The 27,159-nt window shown below is 46.0% G+C and overlaps 1 protein-coding gene across 1 annotated transcript in view; it reads left to right on the forward strand.

Moving 5' to 3' along the window:
• The first annotated feature begins 2,282 nt into the window (after positions 1–2,282).
• The window catches only part of LPCAT3 (lysophosphatidylcholine acyltransferase 3), a 38,711-nt gene continuing 13,834 nt past the window's right edge, over positions 2,283–27,159 (forward strand). The window contains exon 1 of the mRNA XM_082635547.1: positions 2,283–2,537. Within this exon, the coding sequence (XP_082491673.1) occupies positions 2,387–2,537 (151 nt within the window). The 5' untranslated portion in view covers positions 2,283–2,386. The remainder of the gene's footprint in view (positions 2,538–27,159) is intronic.

A 27,159-nucleotide genomic window follows, 5' to 3' on the forward strand; every position in this document is an offset into this window, starting at 1 on the left:
TAAATATATTTTACTTATTCAGCAAATCAAAGATTTTAAGGGTCTTAAATAACATTTAGCCAAACACTTCAATTGAAGGTGTGCAAACCTTACAACTCATGATTCCCTTCCTCGTTATAAACCCTAGAGGGGTGTTTTCTACACTGAGCAAGTAGTGATATCAAGTTAGTGGATCCTGATGAGCAATTTTTTTAATGAAGTAAAATAGAATAGAAAATATGAGAACACATCACATACACATGCTGCACGCATGCGTGTATGTATTAGTTGCATAGTGTATGAGCATGTGTGTATACTGGATAGCAATGTGTTTCCTACAATAGGCCCCAGTTAATTTAAAAAGAAAAAAAAACGTTTGGAGTTACAGCCCTAGAGAAACTTTCACTGTTGCTTAAAGGAGAATGTCCACAGCAGCCATGTTTGTAATAAAAGAAATACATGAATAGGAAGTGATCCAAGTATTCCTCAACATAATCATGAAAAATAATTGTGGTATAATCATACAGTGTGACATTACTTCACAGTTAAAACGACTGTATTACAGCTACATGTAGAAACATGAATGTCTCAATAAAGATGTTAAGCATAAAAACAAGTTGCAAAATGATACATTCACTGTAACCATAAATATAAACTTTAAAAGCATGCAAGGGCTTCCCTGGTGGCGCAGGGGTTGAGAGTCCGCCTGCCGATGCAGGGGACGTGGGTTCGTGCCCTGGTCCGGGAAGATCCCACATGCCGCGGAGTGGCTGGGTCTGTGAGCCATGGCCGCTGAGCCTGCGCGTCCAGAGCCTGTGCTCCGCAACGGGAGAGGCCACAACAGTGAGAGGCCCACATACCGCAAAAAAAAAAAAAAAAAAAAAAAAGCATGCAAAATTATATTATAATTGTTTCTGGATATATACAGAGTGTAAAGTATAAAAATAGGCATGGAGTTGATAAGTACCAAAGTCAGAAAGGAGGTGACCTCTGAGAAGGCAAGGAGGGAAATGCCCTGTGGAAGGGATACACCAGGCTCTTCAGCTGTACATGTGATGTTTGTTTCTTAATCTGGGGGATGTTATATTATTCTTGACTTCTCTGATTTTTTTTAAATTTTGTCCCCCCCAAAAAGAGGAGGGAGGTGAAATTTAAGGTTTCAATTCTGTCTCTGCCACTTACTAAGGAAGGAACTTAGCGAGTTCCTTAATTTCTCCAAGCCTCTGTGTCAGTAAGAGGACATCATAATAATAAATATCCTGTTTCATAATCAATTAAGTGAAATAATATGGATATCAGAGCTGCATAAAGCACGAAGTGCTATAGAAGTATTAGCTGTAATTGTACAAGAATGCTCCACGAATTCCAGTGGTTACTGGAAACTCTTAGTGTTCCTTTGTTAAGTATTCTCACGGAAGCTTGTTCCTTTCTCTTGCACTTACACGCTTTATATGACCGTGCACCATCCCTACTCTACAGCTTTGGGCTCAGAGCCCAGCACAGGCCCTGGCACATTTTCGTTAGCCTAATCTGAACAGTGGAAGTAAGAATGGGAAGCAAGGTGGGAAGAAAGGACTTTTATTTTGTCTTCAGTCTCTATCCTCTTTGCACTTTGATCTTGAACCTGTATTACCTGAATAGTGACAAACTAGTTTAATTTTTAATGAAAATCATAAGGACTAAATCAGCATATCTTAACTTCATCGCCTCTCGGGGGGAGGTAAAGTTTTAATACAGGCAGTTACATGAAATCAAAGGAGCAGGCAAAGAGTGCTGGGGACGCCGGGCTCTCCCCACCCTCGGGGAGGGAAGGCGGCGTGTCTAACGGTTCAGAAACGGCCGAGGCGCCGTTAGGAGGCGCTCGCGAGGCCGAGGCAGGAATTCCCGCCCTCCCGTTACATGCCCCAGTAACCCCGGCGCGCCGGCGACCGAGAGTAACCTCGCGGTCGGGTGACGGCCCCCCCGTCCTGACTCTCGCCTGCTCCGTCTCAGCCAATGGGGAGGCAGCGCTCGAGCCGGCCGGACTCTCGCCCGCCCCGACTCCTCCCCCGAGCTGTTAGAACTGAGTTGTACCGTCGCCGCGCCGCCGGCTTCTGACTTTTCCAATCACGGGTCTAGTTCCCGATTCCGAGCCCCGCCCCCTGCCGGCCCCGCGTTCATTCTCGGCCCGAGTCACCTTTGCCTTACAAACGTTCGGCCCCGCCCCCTGCCTACCTTGCGGCGTGAGGCCCCGCCCCTTCCCGGGCCGACCAATGATCGGCTGATCCCGGAGCCGCTGGGCGGTCCTGCAACCAATGCGCACGCCGTGGGCGGGCTCCGGGCCGGAATTGGGGGTGAAGCTCCAGCGTTGTGCCCACATTCGGGGCGCGCAGAGCTGAGGGGTGCCCGGGGGGCGCCCGGAGCTAAGATGGCGTCCGCAGCCGAAGGGGACGTGGGAGCGGTGGCGGAGCTGGCGACGGTGCTGCGGTGGGGTTTCCAGAACCTGAGCCTTAACAAGTTGGCGACGTCCCTGGGCGCGTCAGAACAGGCGCTGCGGCTCATCATCTCCATCTTCCTAGGTAAGGACCCCTCGTGGAGTCCCCAAGGAACGGGGAAGTGACCGCCCCCTCTTCCCGGAGCCACCGGGAGGGCTTTGTGGGGTGCAGATGCGAATCCTAGAACACACCAACCAGCTGTGGAGAGGAAGACAAGTCTAGTCCCGAGTCTGGGGGCGCCGTGCCCTCTGAACCTCTTCACCTTTCCCTTCGACCCCTGCTGTACCCTTCTGGCCCCTCATTAGGCGCCACCACCCTCTCTCTCATCCTGCCATGCTCTACCCTGTGTCCCGGCGACCCGTCCTTATTTGTCTCTCTCTGGAGTTCTACTCTCTGTCCATGTGTACTGCTGTTATTAATATCAACCGTCACACACGTGCGCTTCTTATTGGCAGGTATAGGCCCCCTAACTTAGATATTTTAGTCCTATGGGCCCCCTCAGCCCCATACTCCATGCTTGCATATTCTGAGTGTCTCTTGTGCATTCCCAGCTTGCATTACACCTTCATCTTTTTGTCCCGCTTCTAATATTTTCTTCCTATACCATATTGCCTTTTCTCTTACTTAGCCATACACCTGTCATTTACCCTGGAATATCGCTTTAATACTGGGCTTGGGAAACAAGAGTGGCAACTTCTTAAAAACTATCCATGCTACCCCAAGCGTTTATTGCACACGTGGTTCAAAGGATGTTTTGTGTCTGCATTTATGTCACAACAAACTGTATTATAACTGGTTTATAGGCTTTTTTTACTGCATCCTTCTTCCGTGGTTTTTTAATACACGGAAGCAGCATGACACAATGAGAGAAAAAAAAAAAAAGTGTGTGGACTTGGAAGGCAAACAAATCAGACCCAGCCCTGCTGCTGCTTACAAACTGTGGGACCCTGGGCAAACTACTTAACCTCTCTGAGCCTCAATTTTCTTATTTATGAAATGAGGATGATAACGCCTATCTGATAGGACTGCTGTAAAGTCTTGTAGGAATTCAAAGGTGAAGAGCTGATACATAAATATTTGAGTAGCTGGAAGGTTTTAGGAAGGTTATGGGACATTAGCTAGGAGAGTGGTGGCGGGGGAGAACTAAGCACACATGACTGGGGGGCAAGAGTGGGTCTGAACCACAAGAAATTTGAGATAAATTGGGTAGATGTGGAAAGCCTTAAATGCCGGGAAAGAAATTTGGAAGTTATCCAGTAGTCAGTAGAGACACTGACATATATCACCTAACCCGATCTAGATAATGGGAGAGGCATTAATTCATATTTAAACAACCTTGGGTAATGTCATTGTCACTTGCCTATTACACACCAAACCAAGATTCTCTTCCAGATGAAGGTCACCTTTTCCCTCCCTTGTAGAACTGTAAAATTTTAGAGGCGGACGGACGTTTGGTTGTGTGACTTGCTTCATGTCACGTCACCCAGATCTAACCCAAGTTTATCAGTACCTCAATCTAAGGTCGTCTGCACCACACCAACTTTGAACTTCCTACTTCTTCATCCTTGTCTCTGGCCCAGTTATTTGTTGGGATTCTAATTGGCAATTAAGAGTGTTTACATTTCATTCCTTAGGAAGCTCACTTTTGATGTCTCAACTATAAATTGAGAATGTAACACAAGAAGCAACAAATTATAAGGGGCAACCTGTTAAATGGAGCTGGGGCTGGAATTAGGACTTGGAATCTGTCCTTTTAGTGCTGACATAATCAAATACAGCCTGTGCACTCCTGGTGGACTACTATATACTATCATGGTGCATACAGCTGTCTAGAAAATTGTTTTCTCCGTATCCCACCCCTCTAACCTCATCCTCTCATTACCACCAAGCATCAAAGTAATAAACACTTGGCATAATACATCTACCACACTCCTGAACCCCCTTGTCCATTGTACCATTTCCCACATCCCCCCTTCCTATCCCACATGTGCTATCACCTTCAGTACCTCACAGTATATCTCACGTTTAGATCAACTTGGGGTTCACGTTACCTCAGATCAGGCATAGGTCTTGTACATGGATGTATAGGACTGTATTTTCTAGGTTTATGTTAAATATATACATAGAAACATAAATTGATAAGCTTGTTGACAAGTGTGTGGAAGAAAGGGTGCATTCTGGTTGTAAATATGTTTCTCTTACAAAGGTATTATCACTTCTGTGTATTGCAACCTAGAAACCAGTAGCTTTTCAGCAATGGAGTTCCTGAACCAGCTCTCTTGGGGAGCTGGGATACTGGAGGAAATCCTTGCTTGAGGTACCAAGAAGGCCTGTAGTCTGAAATGATTTCTGACTCACTTTCTTCACTTTCTACTAATGAGGTTAATTTGGGTTAAAAGCACCTAAATGCAGGTACCCTGAGGGAAGGGTTAGGTATTATATATTGATATCAGACATTCACATTTTAAAGGGATAGTCTCATTACTTTTTTTTAAATTGTACTCGACTTTTCTTTTTTTAAGGGAACTTTATTTATTTAAATTTTATTTATTTATTTATTTTTGGCTGCGTTGGGTCTTCATTGCTGCGCCCAGGCTTTCTCTAGTTGCGGCGAGCGGGGGCTACTCTTTGTTGCAGTGCTCAGGCTTGTCCTTGCGGTGGCTTCTCCTGGTGCGGAGCGCGGGCTCTAGGTGCTCAGGCTTTAGTAGTTGCAGCACACGGGCTCAGTCGTTGTGGCTCGCGGGCTCTGGAGCAAAGGCTGAGTGGTTGTGGCACACGGGCTTAGTTGCTCCGCAGCATGTGGGATCTTCCCGGACCAGGGCTCGAACCCATGTCCCGTGCATTGGCAGGTGGATTCTTAACCACTGCACCACCAGGGAAGTCCCAATACCTAAACTTTTTTTTTTTTTTTTTTTTTTTTTTTGCGGTACGCAGGCCTCTCACCGTTGTGGCCTCTCCCGTTGTGGAGCACAGGCTCCGGACGCGCAGGCTCAGCGGCCATGGCTCACGGGCCCAGCCGCTCCGCAGCATGTGGGATCTTCCTGGACCGGGGCACGAACCCGTGTCCCCTGCATCGGCATGCAGACTCTCAACCACTGCGCCACCAAGGAAGCCCCAATACCTAAGCTTTTTGAAACATCATTGTATCCTATGATCTTTGGAATAAACAAAATGCTCTCAGGTTCTTTATGGCTTAGTTTTCCCCATTTGCTAACATCTCTTGTTATTCTCCAAATATTATCATCATTACTGAATCATATGATTACCCCTTCATTACTATTTTAATTAGATAGTCTCATTACTTTTTCCTTAGCATCTTACTCTCCCTACTTGAGTTCTAGTGTGCTGATCTTGAGGTGGGCCACCCAGCATTAGCCTTTAAACCTTTTTAACTGAGACCCATGATAAGAAATACATCATGGGGTGAGAGGGAGACGCAAAAAGGGAGGGGATATGGAAACATATGTATATGTATAACTGATTAAATTTGTTATAAAAAAAAAAAATAAAATAAAATAAAATAAAATAAAAAAAAGAAAAAAAAAAAGAAATACATCATGACCCATTATACACATAGGTGAATACTTGCATTGGAAGTAAAAGTTTCAGGAAACATTACTCATCCTGAGTAAAGGCAGTGTGTTTGGCTATTTTCTATTTTATTTTTTAGTATTGTTGATGACCTGCTAAATTGATTTCATGACCCATTAGTGGGTTACAACAAGCAGTTTGAAAAATCCTGAGTTAGAGCCTGTAATTTTTAATATTCCGTACTTCGAGGAAAGGGTAAGCTTACGAGCACTGCTGCACTGGAGTATTTTGAACAGGCAGGGGACTGTTGTGGGAGGCATGGTTTGTGTTGCATATGATTTGCCAGGAGTTTTGGTGGAAGATAAATTCTGCTGTGAGCTCTGGTGCTGGCAGATGCTGCTGGAAAACATCTCGGCCTCAAAAACTTGGGTCTCATCGTTCCTAGCATAATTAATAACATGAATTGTCCCAAACGAATTCAGTAAAATGTACCTACTGTGGGTGAAGCCCTGTACTTGACCCTTGCAAGGGCAAGGGCGGTGGTGCAGGATGAGTAATAGGGCCGGGCACCCAAAGGTATGACATACCGTCTGTTGGGGGCAGGGAATGGGCACAAGATAAGTACTGTCATAACCACAGTAACAGGCAGAAGTCTAAGTGCCATCAGAGACTTACAGGGCTTTGTGAGATTTAAACACTGGACCTTTAATGAACTTTGAAAGTCGTTGAATAAGCTTTCAGCAGACGGAGATGGTGAGACAGAGGAATAGGATGAGCCAGGGGCACCGAGGCAGGGACGTGTGGTTACACATTCAAGGAATAGGAAGTGGTCCAGTTGGACCGAAGCAGAACCTAAGTAGACAAGTGGTGGGAAATAAGACTGGAAACGTGGGTCGTGGAGCCTTGAAAGCCAAGGCAAGGAGTGTGTGCTTAAGCAGGTGATAGGGAGCCATCCCAGATACCTGAAAGGGGAGCAATGTGGCTGGCCCTGTACTGGGAGCTGATACAGCAGTAGAGGCTCTTTTGGAAGGTAGGTTCCATGGCCACTTTCACCTGCACAGCTGCTCGAGCCAGAAGCCTAAGAAGCGGCCTTGCCACCTCCCTTTCTTTCTCTCTCTCCCCTCACCCCCATCACCAAGTCCGATCAACACCACCTCCAAATTGTGTGTCAGATACACCACTTTCCTCCGTCACCACGGCCACTGACCATCTGTCACCAGAAACACCGGAGCAGCCCCCAGATGGGTCTCTGATTTCTTCCTGCCCACCCAGTCCGTTCTCTGAGAGCACCCAGGGTGGTCCGACCCTGCGCCTTTCCTGCTCAGACCCCTTCAGGGGCTCTCATACACCCCTGGGAGTCTCCTGCTCCAGCCTTGACTCAAGCAAGTTCACAGCCTCGTAGCCACGTGGCCTTCCCCCAGTTCCTCAGAAAATGCATCAGGTCCTTTCCAACCTCGAGCCTTTGTACCTGCTGATCCCATTGCCAGCAACACGCTGCACTCATTACCCACCTGACAGAGCCTTTTCGTCTTGCAGGCCTCAGTTCAAATTTTCACTTCCTCCAAGAGTTCTTTCCTGCCTCTCATTTTAAATTAAGTCCCCTGCTGTACTTTCTCCTATGGACTGAAATCTCTTTCTAGGTATATATGCCAATGTGTAATTATATATTTGCAGATGAGGGCAGAAATCATGTAAGTTTTGTTCGTCACTGTGTACCCAGAGTTTAGTACAGCACCTAGCTTATGGAAAAGGCCCAATAAATATTTGTTGAATAAGTGAATGTGTGAATGAATGACTTGGCAACTGATTACATGGAAGATAAAGAAGTAGTTGAAAAAAAAAACCAAACTCAGTCCTTCTGCCAGCGTAGCTGGAAAGGTGACAGTGTCTTTCACAAATGAGAGGTCAAGAGGAGATGGTGCTCAGTGCCAGGGAATGATCTAGTTTTGGACTTGCTTTAGGTTCCAAGGGCACCTCCAGGTTGTCTTGTGAAGCCTAGTGTTCAGTTCAGGAAAAAAGTTGGACTAAAGATATAGTTTTAGGGACTTCCCTGTGGCGCAGTGCTTAAGAATCCGCCTACCCATGCAGGGGACACGGGTTCGAGCCCTGGTCCGGGAAGATCCCACACGCTGCAGAGCAGCGAAGCCCATGTGCCACAACTACTGAGCCTGCGCTCTAGAGCCCTCAAGCCACAACTACTGAGCCCGCGAGCCACAACTACTGAAGCCCACATGCCTAGAGCCCGTACTCCGCAACAAGAGAAGCCACCGCAATGAGAAGGCTGCTCGCCACAACTAGAGAAAGCCCGCACGAAGCAACGAAGACCCAATGCAGCCAAAAATAAATAAATAAACAAACAAATAAATAAATAAATATATAGTTTTAGGAGTCAATAGTGATATCACAATTGAGTCAGGGAGGGACTGAAGCTTACACAGAAGAGAATCTAGAGTGTGTTGACGTTGCTGCCCTTTGCTGATAATGACAGTCACTGACATTTATAAAGTGCTCAACAATACCCCACCTAAGCTTGCCAATTACCCCTAAGATATTTACAGTACTCTTATCACCTCCTTTGTGTAGATAGGGAACTGGGGCCTCCAAAGGTTGAATAGCTTTCCTAAGGTCACACCTGTTTCTGCCCACCTCTGAAATCCCTGCTCCACCACCTTGGGGTTGGGAGGAGCACGCAGAGGTGGGAAAGGCAAAGGCCCTCGGCGGCCTTCACTCTTTTCATTCTACGGGATTGAGCCAAGAAGTAATCAGCATGTGAGATACCTCTCTGAGGCCAAAGCTGGCGCCAGCCAAATGAAGCCGATGGCCACCCCGCCCAGCGCAAGCTTCCTCCCCAAGCTTGGCCGCAGCTGTGGCTTGGCTGGTGGACTCATCAAAAATGGCACTTGGGGTTAAGGGCTCATTCCTTGGAGGTTCCGAATTAGCACCACTACGGTTAGCAACCTTTAAAATCAAAGGAGGTCCTGCAGTTAAACTCCCTTTGGACCAAAGTCAGGTCTGGCCCTTCAGAACTAAATCATCATTCAGGGCAAAAAGCTTTCTTCGGGTAGCAATATGAAGAAAACCAAAGGTAAGCAAGATGGAAATTGCACTGCATTAACTAGACAAATGGGACTTCGGACCATAATACAAAGCGGGTTCCAAAAATTCTATGATTGTGAAATAAGGGAGTTGTCCTAAATGACTTTCAAAGCCTCTTCTGATATCCTAAAAGGCTAGGTACATTCTACATTTTAGACTTTATTCTAATTCATAGCCACAAATTTCATCATAACCTAAAGCTTCCTGTTGGGGATTTCTTTTAAATATATTCCTCCAACTACTTTTTTTTTTTTTTTGAAAATAAATGCTCCAACAAACCAGTTTGACACATTCATGACTTTAAAGCAATTAATTAGAATTTTACTCATTTTCTTTTTTTTTTAACATCTTTATTGGAGTATAATTGCTTTACAATGGTGTGTTAGTTTCTGCTTTATAACAAAGTGAATCAGTTATACATATACATATATCCCCATATCTCTTCCCTCTTTCCAACTACTTTTTATCTACACTGCAATATCTTACATTGCACAAAACTTCATGTTTGAATGCCAGCATAACTTTAATGTCAAACAGAACCATTTCTTTGCAGAGGCATGTGTAAATCAGGGCCCATGAGATTATACACACAGAGTAATTTAACAAAAGCCATTGTGGGCATGTGCCCACTGACATTAAATCTGTCTGGGCAGCCATGGGAACTCACTGAAGGAGTTCCGTCCAGCAGCCTTTTAAAAATGGGATTTGGTCTTCAAAAAGGAAATGGCATTTCAGCTGGACCTTCAAAGGTGTGGAAGGTTCTAGTCAGGTGGAAATAAAAAGGAGAGCTTTCCAGCGGCAAAGAATAATGAGCACGTATGTAGAGAGCAGGAAAAGTGAGAAAATTCTGAGGAACAGCAGGTAATCCAGTTTGGCCGGAACAACAGAGGCTCCATAAGGGAGGAGCAGAGAAGAGCCTGATGGAGCGTTCAGGTGTGTGGGAGGTGCAGGTGTCTGAGTAGGTTGAGTAAGCTGGCAGGATGCAGCTTACATCATCTTCGGAGACCTGCGGGCCTAGGTGCACGTCTCTAAAACTAATTAAGATTAAATATGTACTGGGACTTCCCTGGCGGTCCAGTGCTTAAGGCTCCGTGCCTGCCCTGCAGCGGGCACGGGTTTGATTCCTGGTCGGGGGGACTAGGATCCCGCATGCTGCGCGGCACGGCCCAAAAAAAAAAAAAAGATTAAATATGTACCAGCTCTTTCACCATCGACCAGTTACTAAACTTCAGCCATCCTTTTCCTCATGTTCCCAAAGGCCAATTTTACTAAAGAAATTGAGGTTAAGAGTTAAGCAGTGTATCTGATAAATAATTTTTTAATTATGTTTAATTCATAACAAGCAGCAATACTTTGAAACAGAATGCAAAAGTGACCTGCATTTTCAAAGATAATATAGTCGTCAAATAGCTTTTTTTTTTTTATTTTTGCTGTGTTGGGTCTTCGTTTCTGTGCGAGGGCTTTCTCTAGTTGTGGTAAGCAGGGGCCACTCTTCATCGCGGTGCGCGGGCCCCTCACTGTCGCGGCCTCTCTTGTTGCGGAGCACAGGCTCCAGACGTGCAGGCTCAGTAGTTGTGGTTCACGGGCCTAGTTGCTCCGCGGCATGTGGGATCCTCCCAGACCAGGACTCGAACCCGTGTCCCCTTCATCGGCGGGCAGATTCTCAACCACTGCGCCACCAGGGAAGCCCCCAAAGAGCTTTTTTATTTCTAGAGAACTACCTAAGCGGATCCTTCGCATACGTGTGTTCACTCTTATTCTGCTCTGGCAAAGCGTGAGAAGCATTGCTCCTTGGGAAGCTCTGAGGACTAAGTGAGATGAACTGTATAAACACCTGAGCAAGCCTGACCCAGGGTAGTTTTAAGTAACCGTTCTCTCCCTTCCCTCAATAGATCTTCATCTCCTTCCTTTCCCAGGAGACTCCAAGTGTGGTCTTGGGACCAGCAGCCTCAGCTCTCCTAGAAACTCGTTAGACACGCAGATTCTCAGGTCCACCCCCACCCGACTAAATGAGAAGCTGAGGATGGGGCCCAGTGATCTGTGGTTTAACAAGCCCTCCAGGTTATACCGGTTCCCCTGATGTTTGAGGATCACGGGTTTAGTGTGTGGCTTCAAGTATCTGTTTTGTAATACTTGATGTCCTGATAGTACCTTAAACTTTTTGAAATGTCATTGTATCCTATGATCTTTGGGATAAACAAAATGCTCTCAGGTTCTTTATGGCTTAGTTTTCCCCGTTTGCTAACATCTCTTGTTATTCTCCAAATCTTATTATCATTCTTGAATCATATGATTAATGTCATTATAACAATGACGTTATTATATCATTATCTTTATTATCAGAACTATCATCATTACCCACACCGTCTGTTGTGACTTGGAGCTTTAACAAAAATTAGGTGCCCTCATTGCAGCTGCCGGGGAAAGATGTTCTAAGTGAACTGTCCTTCTCAAGCAGAGAGTTGTTTTTTGTTTTTTGGGGTTTTTTTTTGCAGTACGCGGGCCCCTCACTGCTGTGGCCTCTCCCGTTGCGGAGCACAGGCTCCGGATGTGCAGGCTCAGCGGCCATGGCTCACGGGCCCAGCCGCTCCGCGGCATGTGGGATCTTCCCGGACTGGGGCACGAACCCTTGTCCCCTGCATCGGCAGGCAGACTCTCAACCACTGTGCCACCAGGGAAGCCCAAGCAGAGAGTTTTTAAGGTAGGGGTGTGTGTGTTGACATTTTCCCAGCAGTTGCTGAAGTCAAGGGTAAGGAGATTTAGGGCACAATTGGAGTTCTCTTGATGAAGCAATAATAGCTTCCTAGAGACCTTAAAGCCTAAGATTTGTGTAGCCCAAAAGATGTTGTATGCATCTTTATTTACCTCTATTTTCAAAACAAGAAGGGGAAGAGGGGGGCGAGTAAGACACTAAAAATAAGGATAAGTAATTTCTGGATAAGAATTTCCTTTTGGTTTAAAATGGACTGCTTTTTAAATCTAAGTTCCTCCCTATTCAATCAGTGGCTTTGAAGATAAGTGAGATTCATGAAACTCTGGACACCCTGAATGAAGGATTCTGTCTGAGAACCATGTGTACTATAATTGTGAGTAACATCAGAGGCTTCTGATGGAAATGTTATTGCGTTCGAATTTTAGAGACAGTTGGCCAGAAAGCGGGTCAAGCCAGAAATGATCAGACTCAGGTTTTGTTCTTGATTCACATGAAGTCAAGTAGATGGTTTAAATGCCTCACGCTAACCATAGGCTAAGTTTAAATTAAAAATCTTTGTCAATTAAAGATACTTTTCAGTATCAAGTAGCTATCATGTTGCTATGGCATTTTGATAAGAAAAGTATACATAGTCAGACATGAATAAAGACACAGATGTAGAGAATGGACTTGAGGACACGGGGAGGGGGAAGGGTAAGCTGGGACGAAGTGAGAGAGTAACACTGACATATATACACTACCAAATATAAAATAGATAGCTAGTGGGAAGCAGCTGCATATCACAGGGAGATCAGCTCGGTGCTTTGTGACCACCTAGAGGTGTGGGATAGGGAGGGTGGGAGGGAGACACAAGAGGGAGGGGATATGGGGATATACGTATGCATACAGCTGATTCACTTTGTTATACAGCAGAAACTAACACAACATTGTAAAGCAATTATACTCCAATAAAGATGTTTAAAAAAGTATACATAGTCATACCTGCTACATGAAATTATAAGTGGTGAGATAGTAATTTTGCAGGCAATTAAGAATTCACTATAAACAAAAAATAGAGGACTCTTGTGCATATGTTGTATGCAAATCTGAGGAGGATATGAGAGCCCAGGAGGCTAAGTTCTGGTCACTGTATATTTGTATGTGCTCTAATGAGAAGTGGCTTCCATGTAGACATGCTAAGTGGCTTATAGCTCTTGAGGTTTCCAGTTTCTGCTGTGATAGCAATTCTAAACTCAGATGGACACCACTCTGGGTTACTGTCCATAAATATAAAACTTCTGTTTGCAAGCCAGCAAGCAGAAGCCAACTGGAATGGTGCCCTTTAAGGCTCCTATAGCTTATACCTCAGACAAAAGTAGAACAGACTGATTACAGTTGGAGGACAGCATACAAGGCCCTGGTTAAAAATGTTGACCCATAAGGGCTACTAGAAATCCTCATTCTTTTTTTTTTTTTTTCCTGTACGCGGGCCTCTCACTGTTGTGGCCTCTCCCGTTGCAGAGCACAGGCTCCGGACGTGGAGGCTCAGCAGCCATGGCTCACGGGCCCAGCCACTCTGCGGCATGTGGGATCTTCCCGGACCGGGGCACGAACCCGTGCCCCCTGCATCAGCAGGCGGACTCTCAACCACTGCGCCACCAGGGAAGCCCTAGAAATCCTCATTCTTTAGCTAAAGGATAATTTGATTCCACTCTTTAATACTTCTTTAGTTCTTCTGAAAGAGTAGGAAACAAAAGCAAAACATATGAACTCCTATATAGCGTGCATTTGTATTATTTATACTGAGCCTAACAGAGTAATTAGGGGGACCTGGTCATCATCTCACCAGAAGCTCCAAACTTCATCAAGTCTTAACCTCTTGTTTTATATTTTTAAGGTATGTATGTTTTTATTACATTCTAAAATACATAATTTTTCAATATTTTTGAAAATTCTTCCCAAACCTTCAAGTAATGTTGAGGTGCTGATATAGAAAGAAAATTACTTCCAGTATGGACGGTCAGGGATAAAGTGAACTTCATCAAAATTAAAAACTTTTGTGCATTGGGACTTCCCTCGCGGTCCTAGTGGTTAAGACTCCGTGCTCCCAATGCAGGGGGCATAGGTTCAATCCCTGGTTGGAGAACTAAGATCCCACATGCCTTGTGGTGTGGCCAAAAAAAGCAAACAAACAAACAGAAAAACTTTTGTGCATCAAAGGATACCATAAAGAAAGTGAAAAGAATGAGAAACAGGAAAAAAAAAAAAGGAGAATGAGAAAATATTTGTAAGTCATATGTCTGATCAGGGTCCCGTATCCAGAATATATAAAGAATGCTTATAACTCAACAATAAAAAGACAAATAACCCAATTAAAAAATGGGCAAAGTATACGAATAGACATTTGTCTAAAGAAGACATACAAATGGCCAATGAGCACATGGAAAGATGCTCAACATCATTAGTCATTAGGGAAATGCAGGTCAAGGTCATAATGACCTACCACTTCACACCCACCAGCATGGCTATAATCAAAAAAAAAAAGAAGAATAAACAAGTGTTGGTGAAGATGTGGAGAAACTGGAATCCTCATGCATTGCTGGTGGGAATGTCAAACAGCTCAGGCACTGTGGAAAGCAGTTTGGCCGTTTCTCAAAGTTAAACGGTTACAGTATGACCCAGAAGTTCCACTCCTAGTTATGTACTCAAAAGAATTGAAAGCATATGTTCACACAAAAACTTGTACACACATGTTCATAGCATTATTATAATAACCAAAAAGTGGAAATGACCCAACTGATGAATGGATAAACAAAATGTTATATTCATAAAATGGGATATTCAACCATAAAAAGGAATGAAGTGCTGAAACCTCCTACAACATGGATGAACTTTGAAAACATGGTGCTAAGTGAAAGAAGCCATACACAAATGACCACATAATGTCCCATTCCGCTTATGTGAGATGCCCAGAATAAGCAAATCCATAAAGACAGAAAGTATTGATCAGTGGTTGCCAGGGGGTGAGAGGAGGGTTGAATTGGGGGTGACTGCTGAGAGGTGTGGGGTTTCTTGTTAGGGTAATGGAAGGATTCGGGCATGAGGTAGTGGGGATGGTTGCACAAAACTGTAAATATACTAAAATTCACCGAATTGCACACTTGAAGAATAAAGAATGACTATGTATGAGCACAAAGGTAGAGAAAGAGAACCCAACAAATAATTCAGATTCATACGGACAGTCAGAGGATGTGATGCTGTTATCTTTTCTCCTGTTAGAAACTTAGAATCTTAGCTGGTTCAGAAAGAGTTTATTGTTTCACTTGCTGGAATACTTGCTGAAAAAAGTATTGTTTTTTCAAGATAAGAAGCGAGAGGAAGGGCAGACAGGTCAGAGAGCAGAGAAGATGAGGCTGGGGGCTCTGCAGGCCTGGCCAGCCCTCCCCCCCACCCCCCCTTACCTCTGATGAGCCTGTGCTCCCAGATGAGAAGCATCTCTGCCAGTTGACTTGTGCACCCCTTCCCACTCCTGGACTTAAGTAGGTGCCCCGGGTCTGAAATACTTAGCCTTAGAGGATAATCACAGGATCCTTCTACTCCCTTCCCACCCTCAGGGCCCAACTCCCTTCCCTTCCCGTCTGCCTGAATTCCCGTCCCGGAAGTTAGTTACTCTCCTTGAGGTACCCGTTTCCGCCGCTGTATGTAAAAAGGTGAACAAACCCGGAAGAGGAGTTCCATGCTACGTGGTGGTACCTTACTCCACGTACTGAGCTAGGGGCGACGAGGTACCCCAGAGTCCAGACTGACAGCCTTACCGGCCCTTCTCTTCACAATTTGCTTCCCAGCCCTTGCATCCCAGTTGGCCCACCCTGCCTGCTACCAGCCCCAATCCTGCCCAAGCCTTCTCAGCCTCACCCCTCCCAGGCCTGAGAGCCAGGATCCTGCTGCCACCAACACTCCTGCCCCCAGCCCCCACCTCAAGTGCCCACCAGAACTTCTTTGGGGAATATGCCTATTATTTGGAGGACCTTGGATGAAGCCCTGTGTCCACGGAATTTTGGGAGTGGCAGAAGTTTCTGGTGTATATCTAGTTTTGTTGTGGTGGTTGACTTTTTTTATATATATATAAATAATCCAGTGTTTGTGGGACCTGAAGCTTCTATAATCTTGGTGAACTTCTTTAAGAAAAAGAATACAAAAATATCTTGCATGTTTTTATAAAAACATAGGACCTTGGGAACACATCGCTAGCTCCTATGTCCACCCCCCCCAACCCCCCACCCCCGGTCTTAAAGGGGCCCGTGCAGATGAAGGGCCTCAGCCTGAAGCCTGATTAAACTTCCTGGCAAAGTGGCTTCTTCTGGGAGTACTGGGTGCAGCTGAGACCTTTATTTTTGAAATTTGCTATAGGCTTACTTTAAATCAGATTGAGGTGGGCATAGGCCAAAATTTCCCGCCTCTAGGTTAGAGGCTTGAGCCTGAGATTTTATATCTTAAAACTGGTTAAATGAATACTCAAATTTTATGAAATTAGCTATAGATATGCTTACATAAAATATTTGTCCAGGGGTCTTTCCTGGTGGCACAGTAGTTAAGAATCCGCCTGCCAATGCAGGGGACACGGGTTCGAGCCCTGGTCCGGGAAGATCACACGTGCCACGGAGCATCTGGGCCCGTGCGCCACAACTACTGAGCCTGCCTGCCACAACTACAGAAGCCCACACGCCACAGCTACTGAAGCCTGTGCGCCTAGAGCTCGTGCTCCACAACAAGAGAAGCCACCACAATGAGAAGCCCACGCACTGCGACGAAGAGTAGCTCCGCTCGCCTCAGCTAGAGAAAGCCCACACGCAGCAAGGAAGACCCAACACAGCCAAAAGTAAATAAATAAAGTAAATTTATATAAAAAAAGAACAACACTGTGATAAAAAACTTTTTTTTAAATATTTGTCCATACGTACATTTTTTTTTTTTTGCGGTACACGGGCCCCTCACTGCTGTGGCCTCTCCCGTTGCAGAGCACAGGCTCCGGACGCGCAGGCTCAGCGGCCATGGCCCAGCCGCGTCGCGGCATGTGGGACTTTCCCAGACCGGGGCACGAACCCGCGTCCTCTGCATCAGCAGGCGGACTCTCAACCACTGCGCCACCAGGGAAGACCCATAAATATTTTTTAAGTGGCCTCAAGGAAGTACATGTATAATGCTTTTACAGATATTTTCTCTTTTAATCTGCACAGCAGCCTGCAAGATGGCTAATATTTTCCCTGTCGGCTGAAAGAAAAACGCACAACCTAAAAGCTGCAAGTTAAGTTTTATTCGGGGACCTTACTGAGGACTATAGCCCGGGAGTCAGCCTCTCAGATAGCTTTGAGGAACTGCCCCGAAGAGGCAAGGGAGGAGCCAGGATATATAGGAATTTTTTGCTGGGAAAAACATGTAGTCAAGCACCAAAAGATTACTACTAATCACAAAGAACAGACATCTCAAATTAATGATTTTAGTGCTTTTCTGTGTATGGGAAGATGCAAGAATCTGGGCTGATTGAAACTATTCCTTAGATATACATCTTAACTATCTAGGGCCCGTATCCAAAGCCCAGAATCCTTCCAGTTTTTCTCCGTCCTGAATTCCCCTCTGGGTGCATTGTCAGTGGGTGACTGCAGTGCCTGATGGCTTGGTCCCTGTAGAACTGGAATGGGGGGCAACATTCTTTTCTTTACATCCCTGTTTCAGAGATGAAGCAATTAAGGTGCAAAGAATCTAAGTGATTCGCCCAAGTGGCCAAGCTGAATTTCTAAACCAGTTTACTCTGATTCCTGAGTCCGGGGAGATTCTAGCTAGAATCAGATAATCTGTCTAGAAGTTGCCACCATGTGGTTCGCTAACTTGCAAAGAATTAAAATGTGATAAAATGCACTGAATATAAGCAACAGGAGTGCCCTTTATCTTTGCTAGAACAGGCATTTCAGTGTCTTCAAGTGCGTCAAAGTCAGTCAACATCTGTTGTCCCCGTTTCCACTAAAAGGAAGAACTGCTAGTCAACAGCCTTAACATTCTTTCGGTCTATAAATTTTTGTCGTAACAAAATAACTACGTGACCATCTGAACAATCTGTAGTAGTACAGAAAAGGCTGTAATCCAGATGTTCACAGATGAGGACGGTGTTCCGAGCGTCCCTTTTGCCATTTGATCAGGCTTGAGATACTCCTGAGGCCTGGCCACCGCCGGGTGACTGACTTTTCCTGGGCTCAGAAGCCAGTGAGCGCCTGTGAGCGTCTGCTCCCCGTAGGGTCACCCAGAGGGGATTGGCGGCTTCAGGGCTGGTCTGTTGTAGTATTATAACTTTTCAGCTTTGGCAGCAGGTTCCACCAGCCCGCCGGCATGTGTCATTGACACTAAGCTTAAGAAGTCCTTGCTTATTAATTACCAAGAGCATGTGGTTTGAGTGGAGCAATTAAAGACTGAATTTTGGTGGGACTTTGGGGCAGTTCAGGTTTAGGTGGTTTATTTGGGCTCAGTGACTAAAATAACTAATATTTCTTAATCTTCATAAGAACACTTTTCCTTTCTTTCTCACAAGTAACAGCCGTTTACTAGTTTACCCTTAAAATGTCCCCTCTGTTCACTTATTCCCAGGACATTTTGATCATTTCTCCCAGTTTCCCTGAATCCTGTACTACAGTTGTCAAAACGTTTGAGATACTCAGCTGGAGGTCACTTTCAGAAATGAACTGCACAGGGAATTCCCTGGTGGTCCAGGGGTTAGGACCTGGCGCCTGCACCACTGTGGGCCTGGGTTCAGTCCCTGGTTGGGGAACTAAGATTCTGCAAGCCACGTGGCATGGCCAAAAAAAAAAAAAAAGGAGAAAAAAAAAGAAATAAACTGCACAGTACGAGGGTAGGGACAGGGAGTCCCCAAGAATTGATGAAGAAAGAAAGTAGGGGGGCTTCCCTGGTGGCGCAGTGGTTGAGAATCCACCTGCTGATGCGGGGGACACAGGTTCGCGCCCCGGTCCGGGAGGATCCCACATGCCGCGGAGCGGCTGGGCCTGTGAGCCATGGCCACTGAGCCTGTGCGTCCGGAGCCTGTGCTCCGCAACGAGAGAGGCCACAACAGTGAGAGGCCCGCGTACCGCAAAAAAAAAAAGAAAGAAAGTAGGGAAGATCACCTAAATTTATCACTGAAATGAAGCTTTTGAGTGGTGTTAGATAGGAAGATAAGCAGACATAAACATGGGCCTGTATGTGTCTGTGAACAGAGAATCAGAGAATAATACAGCTGTAGCTTTAAAAGCACGCAGCTGGTTGTTAGAGATGCACTCGCAGGCCACTGCCAGGTGTCAAGGCACGCGGCAGGGTTTCAGCATGGAAATCAAGTGATGTGGGTTCTAATTGGAGCTCTGCTCTGTTAACCTGAGGCATGCCAGTTATCCCCTTTGGGCCTTAATTTCTTATCTAATGCAGGGTTTGGAGTCAGTGATTCCTAATGTTTCGTGGGTTCGAAGAATCTGGATCTCATGAATAACCATTCAGCATATGATTCAGCCCGAGCCATACAGACTGTCAGAGTGGGGAAGGTGTGTTGGCACCTTGGCCGTACTATCAACAAGGGCTAATCTGCAGAACAGAAACAGGGCCATCGTGAACAACTTCCAAAGGCGAGCTTCATCCCCACCTCAATGTCCATAACCTCCCAGTGTTCTTCCAGCTGGCAGAGTGATCAGTAACTAAGCTCGAAGCATTAAGCGCCTAGTCAGTTACCTATCACCGAGAAGAGACAGTGTCACGCAGGGCGTCACTCTCTTTCCTGTTTCTACTTGTCTTCCTTTTCTCTGTATAGTTCTTCAGCACAAGGAATTTCCACTGTGGTGAAAGAAAAGAAAAGAAATTTGAGTGGCAGATCTTCCCAGTAGAAATAAGAATGATAAAATTATCATGTGAAAATATTTGGTAAAAATAATCTACAAATAAGCCATATTCAGAAGCAGTCCTGTTTTATATTCTAGTCTGTGATTCTTGGGAAAATTGAACTGAAATTCGATCCTGAAAGTGGCCTTCCAGTTGCCCAAAGCAAAATACCTATTATCTATGGGAACATTACATAGTCTAGAAAACTTTCAACATCCAGATGATGCAAGGCTGAAAGAGGTTTTTCCAACCATCTCCTTTCACTAGAACTTCCAGAGTCACCATAACCTTGTCAGTAAACGATCCCTAAGAGCAGTGATGGACAGACATAGCCTTCTTTTGAGATCCTCTCTCCCCCATCCCTTTATCTCTGACCATAAGCATGAATTTTGAGTTTGAGATGACTTTTCGTCACTTTACTCTAAGGAGCCCATCGACACTCTGAACCAGATCTTCTCACAGGAGGTGAGGGCAAGTTGCCCCGGGCTGGGGGTATGTTACCACGTTCCTGCAGGCCAAGGAAGAAATGGGTAGACAGGAAACAGGCGGTGAGCTAGACCACAACTCTAGGAGGTTGACTGCCAAAGGGCAGTAGCTGGAAGGAGCAGCACAGGGCCAAGGGGCGGGGGCTAGAGGGGTGGGGCTGTGCCTTTGGAAGGGGGCGGAGGGAATGTGCGGAGCGACCCAGTCATGTGTGGATCCAGCTTCATCAGTCACAAGCAGTCAGTTCAGGTTAGATAACTGCTTTGATGTGTTTGATGTCACTGTATTCGTAAAACGCAGACCATAAATGATTACTTACCTCATATAGTTGTTGTGAGGACTAACTGGGGTAATGTGCCTAAATTTCGTGTAAAACTCAATACATGACACATGGTAAGTGCTTGATAAAGGTTAGTTGCCAGTATTGATGATAATACTTGTTATTATTGGGAAGAAGAGACTGAGGAAGCTGGCGAGAAAGATCACAGACGAAGTTCCCACCTAAGAGTGGTTGGGGTAGATAGAATTCAGAGGATTGGGACCAAAGGGAAGGAGGGGAGGGTGTTTGAAGAGAAGGGAGGGACATCTTCCTCTGAGTCTGGAGAGAAGGAGAAAAGCTTGGATTTCAAGCAGAGCTTCTTCAGTTTTCCCGCGGACAGCTCCCTGAAGGCCAGGGTGGAAAACTAAACAAAGGTATCCTCTCCAGTGCTCAGGGACTCAGCCTAAAGCAGCTGTTGAAAGACAGAAGCGTCACTGAAGGCTCGTGTTGTATCTTTAAAATATAGGGCAACTTGGCATTCCATTTTGTACAATGGATTTGTTTTACCAGTTAAATTACTTGAGAATTTTTCCTGCAGAACTTCTAGTAAAGTGGGCATGCCACACCTGTCTCCCAGCTCCCCTCAGTTGCTTAGGTTTAGACAATGAGACACGGACATGGGCGGCGATGTTCTAAGTCAGAACTTGGGAGCTCTCTGCCATGCTCCTACGCAGTCCCAGCTTCTGAAGAAAGAAGCGTGTTCCACAGCTGAGCAATTGCCCACTCCTGTTTTCTATAACCTTTCCAAAGAGAATCAGTCGGGTTGACTGATTCCCTGGGTGTGGGCTGGGGTCCCTGCAGCCTTCAGTCTCATCCAGCTGCTCCTACACGGCCATTCTTCCCGAGGGACAGCCCTCACCCCCCATCTCACTGAGGAGAGGAAGGTTCTTTTCCTGAACTTGCTCACCCGCCTCCCAGGTTTCTCTGCCAGTCTCCTTGCCTCGCCCTCCACTCTCAGGGGAAGGGCCAGGGCTTTTTCCCTCTTTCTGCGGTAAACGCTGGTTGCTCTCCCACAGATACTGTCCTCACCCACTATACTGCTTTTCTTCTTCCTTAAAATACATATGGGAATGTCCCTGGTGGCACAGTGGTTAAGAATCCTCCTGCCAATGCAGGGGACATGGGTTCGAACTCTGGTCCGGGAAGATCCCACATGCCGCGGAGCAACTAAGCCCGTGCGCCACAACTACTGAGCCTGCACTCTAGAGCCCGCAAGCCACAACTACTGAGCCCGCATGCCACAACTACTGAAGCCCGTGCGCCTAGAGCCCGTGCTCCAGAACGAGAGAAGCCACCACATTGAGAAGCCCGTGCACCCCAACGAAGAGTAGCCCCCGCTCGCCACAACTAGAGAAAGCCCGCGCGCAGCAACGAAGACCCAACGTCGCCAAAAATAAATAAATAAATTTATGTTTTAAAAAAAACAAAGCAGCATGCCATCTCCTAAGAATACACAAGCAGAAAGAATCCAGAGACATCCCTCCCCCACCAAAAAAAAACCCACATATAGATAGAACTTCTCTGTCTTAGAAATGCTTGCCTTCACTCAGTGGCCATGCTCTCTGGCCAGAGTCTTTTACCGCCTACTGCCTGGCCTCCACATCCAGCCTGCATTTCCTCTTGGTCCAGCCCCCGCTTCTTAGCTGGCCCCCAGGTCCCGGCCCCCGGGTCCCTTGTGCTGCTCTGTTTCCCGGTGACTAACGACCTCATTGAGAACGTCTTCCTCACCCTCCTTAGACTTCCGGCACATTCGATGTTTTTAAACTCCTTTCCTACCGCAGAAGTCATCTTCCTTTCTCACATGGGTACTGTCCTCGTTTACCTCTTGTTCTCTGTTTTGTCTCCGTTTCTTTTGCTTGCGCTCCCTTACGTGCAGGCATTTTCCAGGACTCAGCCCTCCCTTTGCGGCCTCTCCCTGTGAGAGTTTTATCTGGCTTCAGTTGTTGCCAGCAGAGCCAGCTGTCTCCTCCGATCTGTGTGTCTCTGTCAGTGGCACCACCTTCTGACATGGAACCTTGAGGCCAGTGGTCTTCCCATTGGGGTCCGTGTACCCTAGGGGTACATGAAGACTTTCCAGGGAATACGTGGGCACAGATAAGGGAATCCACTTTCAGATTTTCAGCTTCCATATGTATTCTTTTCTAAAATTGACGTGCTTGAGACAGTGTCTGCTCTGAAAGTTCTCTTACAGTCACTCTTCACCAGCCTTTAGAAGGGGGACTTCCCCGGTGGTCCAGTGGTTTAGACCCTGTGCTTCCACTGCAGGGGATGCGGGTTCGATCCCTGGTCGGGGAAGTTCTGCATGCCGCACACCGTGGCAAAAAAAAAAAAAAGGAGAAAGGCCCGGGGGTAAGGGGTGCCCCAGGGAAACATTTCACAGGAGCCACGAAAGTGAAGCAAAGAGGAGCAGCCCCTTATTTTATCCAGGCGACAAACTCATGACAACCCTCTGCCTTATCGTTCCATCTTAAGAGTAGAATTCAGAAACAAGGTGGTTGTCATGGGGGAGAAGTATTAACTTGTTTATTTGAATTAAAAAATGAGGTTAGACCTCTTTTGACAGAAAGTGATCAAGCTGATTGCCATTTAGATTACAAGGCAGACGTTTTCCATGTGTACTTAAAGCACATCTTCAATATACATTTTTAAAAACACATCATTTGCTGTTGTTTAAACTTACAGACACAGATGCAGAGAACGAACGTACAGATACCAAGGGGGAAGGTTGGGGGGTGGGAGGAATTGGGAGATTGGGATTGACACGTATACACTATTGATACCATGTATAAAATAGACAACTAAAGAGAACTTACTGTACAGCACAGGGAACTCTACTCAATGCTCTGTGGTGACCTAAATGGGAGGGAAATCCAAATAAGAGGGGGTATATGTATATGTACTGCTGATTCACTTTGCTGTACAGTAGAAACTAACACAACATTGTAAAGCAACTGTACTCCAATAAAAATTAATTAAAAGCAAAAAAAAACCTTACAAATGTTAGATGGCAACTTACAAATGTGAGAAGGCATCTGTAATTTTTCAGAATTCTTTCAGGGGCTATTCCATCAAAAAAGTTTGAAGGGGCTTCCCTGGTGGCGCAGTGGTTGAGAGTCCGCCTGCCGATGCAGGGGACACGGGTTCGTGCCCCGGTCCGAGAAGATCCCACATGCCGCAGAGAGGCTGGGCCCGTGAGCCATGGCCGCTGAGCCTGCGCGTCCGGAGCCTGTGCTCTGCAACGGGAGAGGCCACAACAGTGAGAGGCCCACGTACCGCAAAAAAAAAAAAAGTTTGAAAACCATTATAGGGGCTTAGCCACCTTTAATTTATCCCTTTCCATCATACCCCCCATTCCAGTCATTCCTCTTGATTTTTTTCCTATTATATCAATTTCAGACTCTGCCTGGTTTTCCAAACCTTCCTATCCCTTCTTGTGGTCAACCTGGTCTTGTGAAGTGACTGTTCCATGCTGTTTCCTACCTCCGTGTCTTTAGTACATAATTCTCCTGCCCATTCCTTATTTCTTCTCTTTTCATCCTAACTGCTGTGTTCATTATTGACCTCTCCTCTAACCTCTACAACATTGGCTATTCCATGCAATTAGCATTTATAGAACATCGTTGCTTGATGTTCTTTTCTCTCTAAAAAGCTCCTTAAGAGTCTAAAAGCATCTCTTACACTCTACCATATTCTCCTTTTGCCTAATGCATTGCTGACCACGTAATGGATGCTCTATAAATATTTTATTGACTGCCTAGAATACAGTATTTGTTCATTCATTCTTTTATTCTTTCCTCCATTCAACAAATATTTTTGAGACCTTTTTTGTACCAGGAAAAGACCGTTTCTTTACCAGGAAAAGACCTTTTTTGTACAGGGCACTTGTGGTACAGCAGGGGGAAAAAAAGAGACAAAAATCCTTGCCTTCAAAGACGGATAAACAAGTAGAATACATTGTATGTGAAAGAGTAATAAGTGTTGAGGGGAAATAGAAAAATGAAGTAAGAAAGAAGAACAGGAAGTGTGTGTTGGTGGCATAGCGGGTGGGGTGAGTGTGTGCAATTTTAGATACGATGAAGGCCTCACTGATAAGGTGACATTTTAGTAAAAATCTGAAGGGCTGGAGGGACTTGAGCTTATCTGTGAAAGAGCATCCCAGGCAAGGAACCTATTAATGTGAAGGCTCTAAGGCTGCACCTGCCTGGCATTCCAGGAAGGGCAGTGGAGAGTAAGAGATGGGTCAGAGAAAGGTGGGGGAGGGATGAACAGATCAGTCTGGTAGGTTCTGGTTGGACGTGCGGCTTTTGCTGAGTGAGACTGAAGGCGTATGGGGAGATTAGTCAGGAGGCGACTGTAATAGTACAGGCCAGAGGGACTTCCCTGGTGGCGCAGTGGTTAAGAATCCGTCTGCCAGTGCAGGGGACACGGGTTCGAGCCCTGGTCCAGGAAGATCCCACATACTGCAGAGCAACTAAGCCCATGCACCACAACTACTGAGCCTGTGCTCTAGAGCCCACGAGCCACAACTACTGAGCCTGCACTCTAGAGCCCACGTGCCACAACTACTGCAGCCTGAGCGCCTAGAGCCCGTGCTCCGCAACAAGAGAAGCCACTGCAAGGAGAAGCCCGCGCACCACAACGAAGAGCAGCCCCCCGCTCGCCGCAACTAGAGAAAGCCTGCGTGCAGCAACAAAGACCCAATGCAGCCAACCCAACGCAGCCAAAAATAAATAAATAAAATTTTCAGAAAATACTATAAAAATTTTTTTAAATGGTACAGGCCAGAGATGGCGTTGACCTGGACCAGGGGAAGAAGTGGTCAAACTCCGGGTTCACTGTGAAGGTAGAACAGACAGAGTTTGCTGACCGACTGGTTGCAGGGGGCGGGGGGGGTGCTCAGGAAGGATGAGAAGGCCGCAGAGCGTCAGCCTCGAGGGAGCAGAAAGGTGAGCTGGCGTTTGCGGACATGAGGAAGCCAGGGGAAGAGCAGGCTTTGTGAGGGAGGTGTATCGGCAGTCCAGTGTGACGCCTGTTAAACTTGAGATATCCGTTAGGCGCGCACCCAGTCCACGTTGTACACGAGTGTGAAGAACAAATTTGGGAGCCATCAGCAAACAGGTGGTATTTAAAGCCATGTGGCTGGATGAGATCGCCGGGCACTTCGCTGTTAAAGCAGAGGTTGAAGCAGTCTCACAGTTATTGAGTATCTAATATGTACCAGGCTTAATACATGAACCCAAACCTAGATACTCATTTTACTGATGAAACTGAGGACCAAAAAAAATTAACTCATCAGCCAGCCTGAGGGAGCAGCTAGTAAGTAGCAGAACCGGGATTCAAACTGAGATCTGTCTCAGCTCCAGAGTTTGTGTTCTTCTAACCATACAGTGCCTTAATTTAATAGTACGTTGTATTTTAGAAAAAATGCTCTTGGCAAACCATAATCAGTATCCTTATAAGATAAGTATGCTATGACTCTTCTTTTGAAATGAAGATGGGAAGGAAATCCCTTAGTCATTTGTCACATGGAATGGAGATTAGATTCAGAAGCCCTGATACCCACTTTCACCAGAATTTCTCAGTTAAGGCCTGCTTTACAGACTCCCTGTAACTTTAAGTGAATGTGTGTGTGTGTGTGTGTGTGTATAATTTTTGTGACCACACAATATTTTAGGCTGTGCTAACTACTTTATATGCATTATCTCCTTTAGTCCTTACAACTCATTGAGGCAGGTACTGTCCCCATTTTACAGATGAGGAAACTGACGCTCAACATCAAATGGCTATTAAGTGTCAATTACTGTTGGTCAACCAATCAAAGAATGAAGTACACAGGATAGTATGCTATGGGAGATCCAAAGGTATAGGAGGACTTTAGAAAAAGAGATTGTGAACATGTGTTTATTTTAAGATAAAACAAGAATGTAAGGAATGGCAATTTGTTGTATACAATGATTTGCCAAGTGAGAGTCTTTGCCCTAAGTGCCATGCATTTAAGGCATGAGCCCATAACGCACAGGGCCATGAGTTCATCATGGTCTGCGGTAGCCTTAAAGGAGGAGACACTTGAACTGGGTTTCCAAGAATGGGTAGGACTCTGTTGGGTAGAGGAGTGGTTGGAGAAGGTGTCCCACCCAAAGGCATTGGCACAAGCGAAGGTCTAGAGATGAAAGACACAAGATATATTTGAGCAAAAACTAGCATATCAGTCAGCTGGAGCAGGGAGATAGAGGCTTTAACCGGAAATGTAGTTTAGCAGATAGACCTTGAATCTTCGGCTTGGGAACTGGTACTGTGTTGAGCAGTCAGCTGGAGTCGTTGATGTTTTCTGAGCAGGGGCTACAGGAAGAGCCCTCTGCTGGAGGATTGTTGGAGGATGCGGCTGCAGCCAGAGATGAGGTCACGGCAAGGGTTGAAGGGGGAGTGCTGGAGGGCCTTCACTGCAGATGTAGCACAGGAAAGGAAGGGGATGTGACGGTGGTGAGAAACACTGGGAAGGAGGAATTGACAGGATTTGGTGGCTAGGTACAGGGAACCAAGGAGAGGGAGGAGGCAAAGACAGCTTCAAGCCTTTGACTGTAGTTGTGTGGCCTGGAGAACCATTAACAAACAGAAGAAGCCAAGAGAAGACGGATTCGGGGGAAAGTCCATGTTGTAGTCACACAGAGTTTGAGATG

This window comes from Mesoplodon mirus, assembly GCF_964341445.2.
Source record: "Mesoplodon mirus genome assembly, chromosome: 11".
NCBI lineage: Eukaryota > Metazoa > Chordata > Mammalia > Artiodactyla > Ziphiidae > Mesoplodon > Mesoplodon mirus.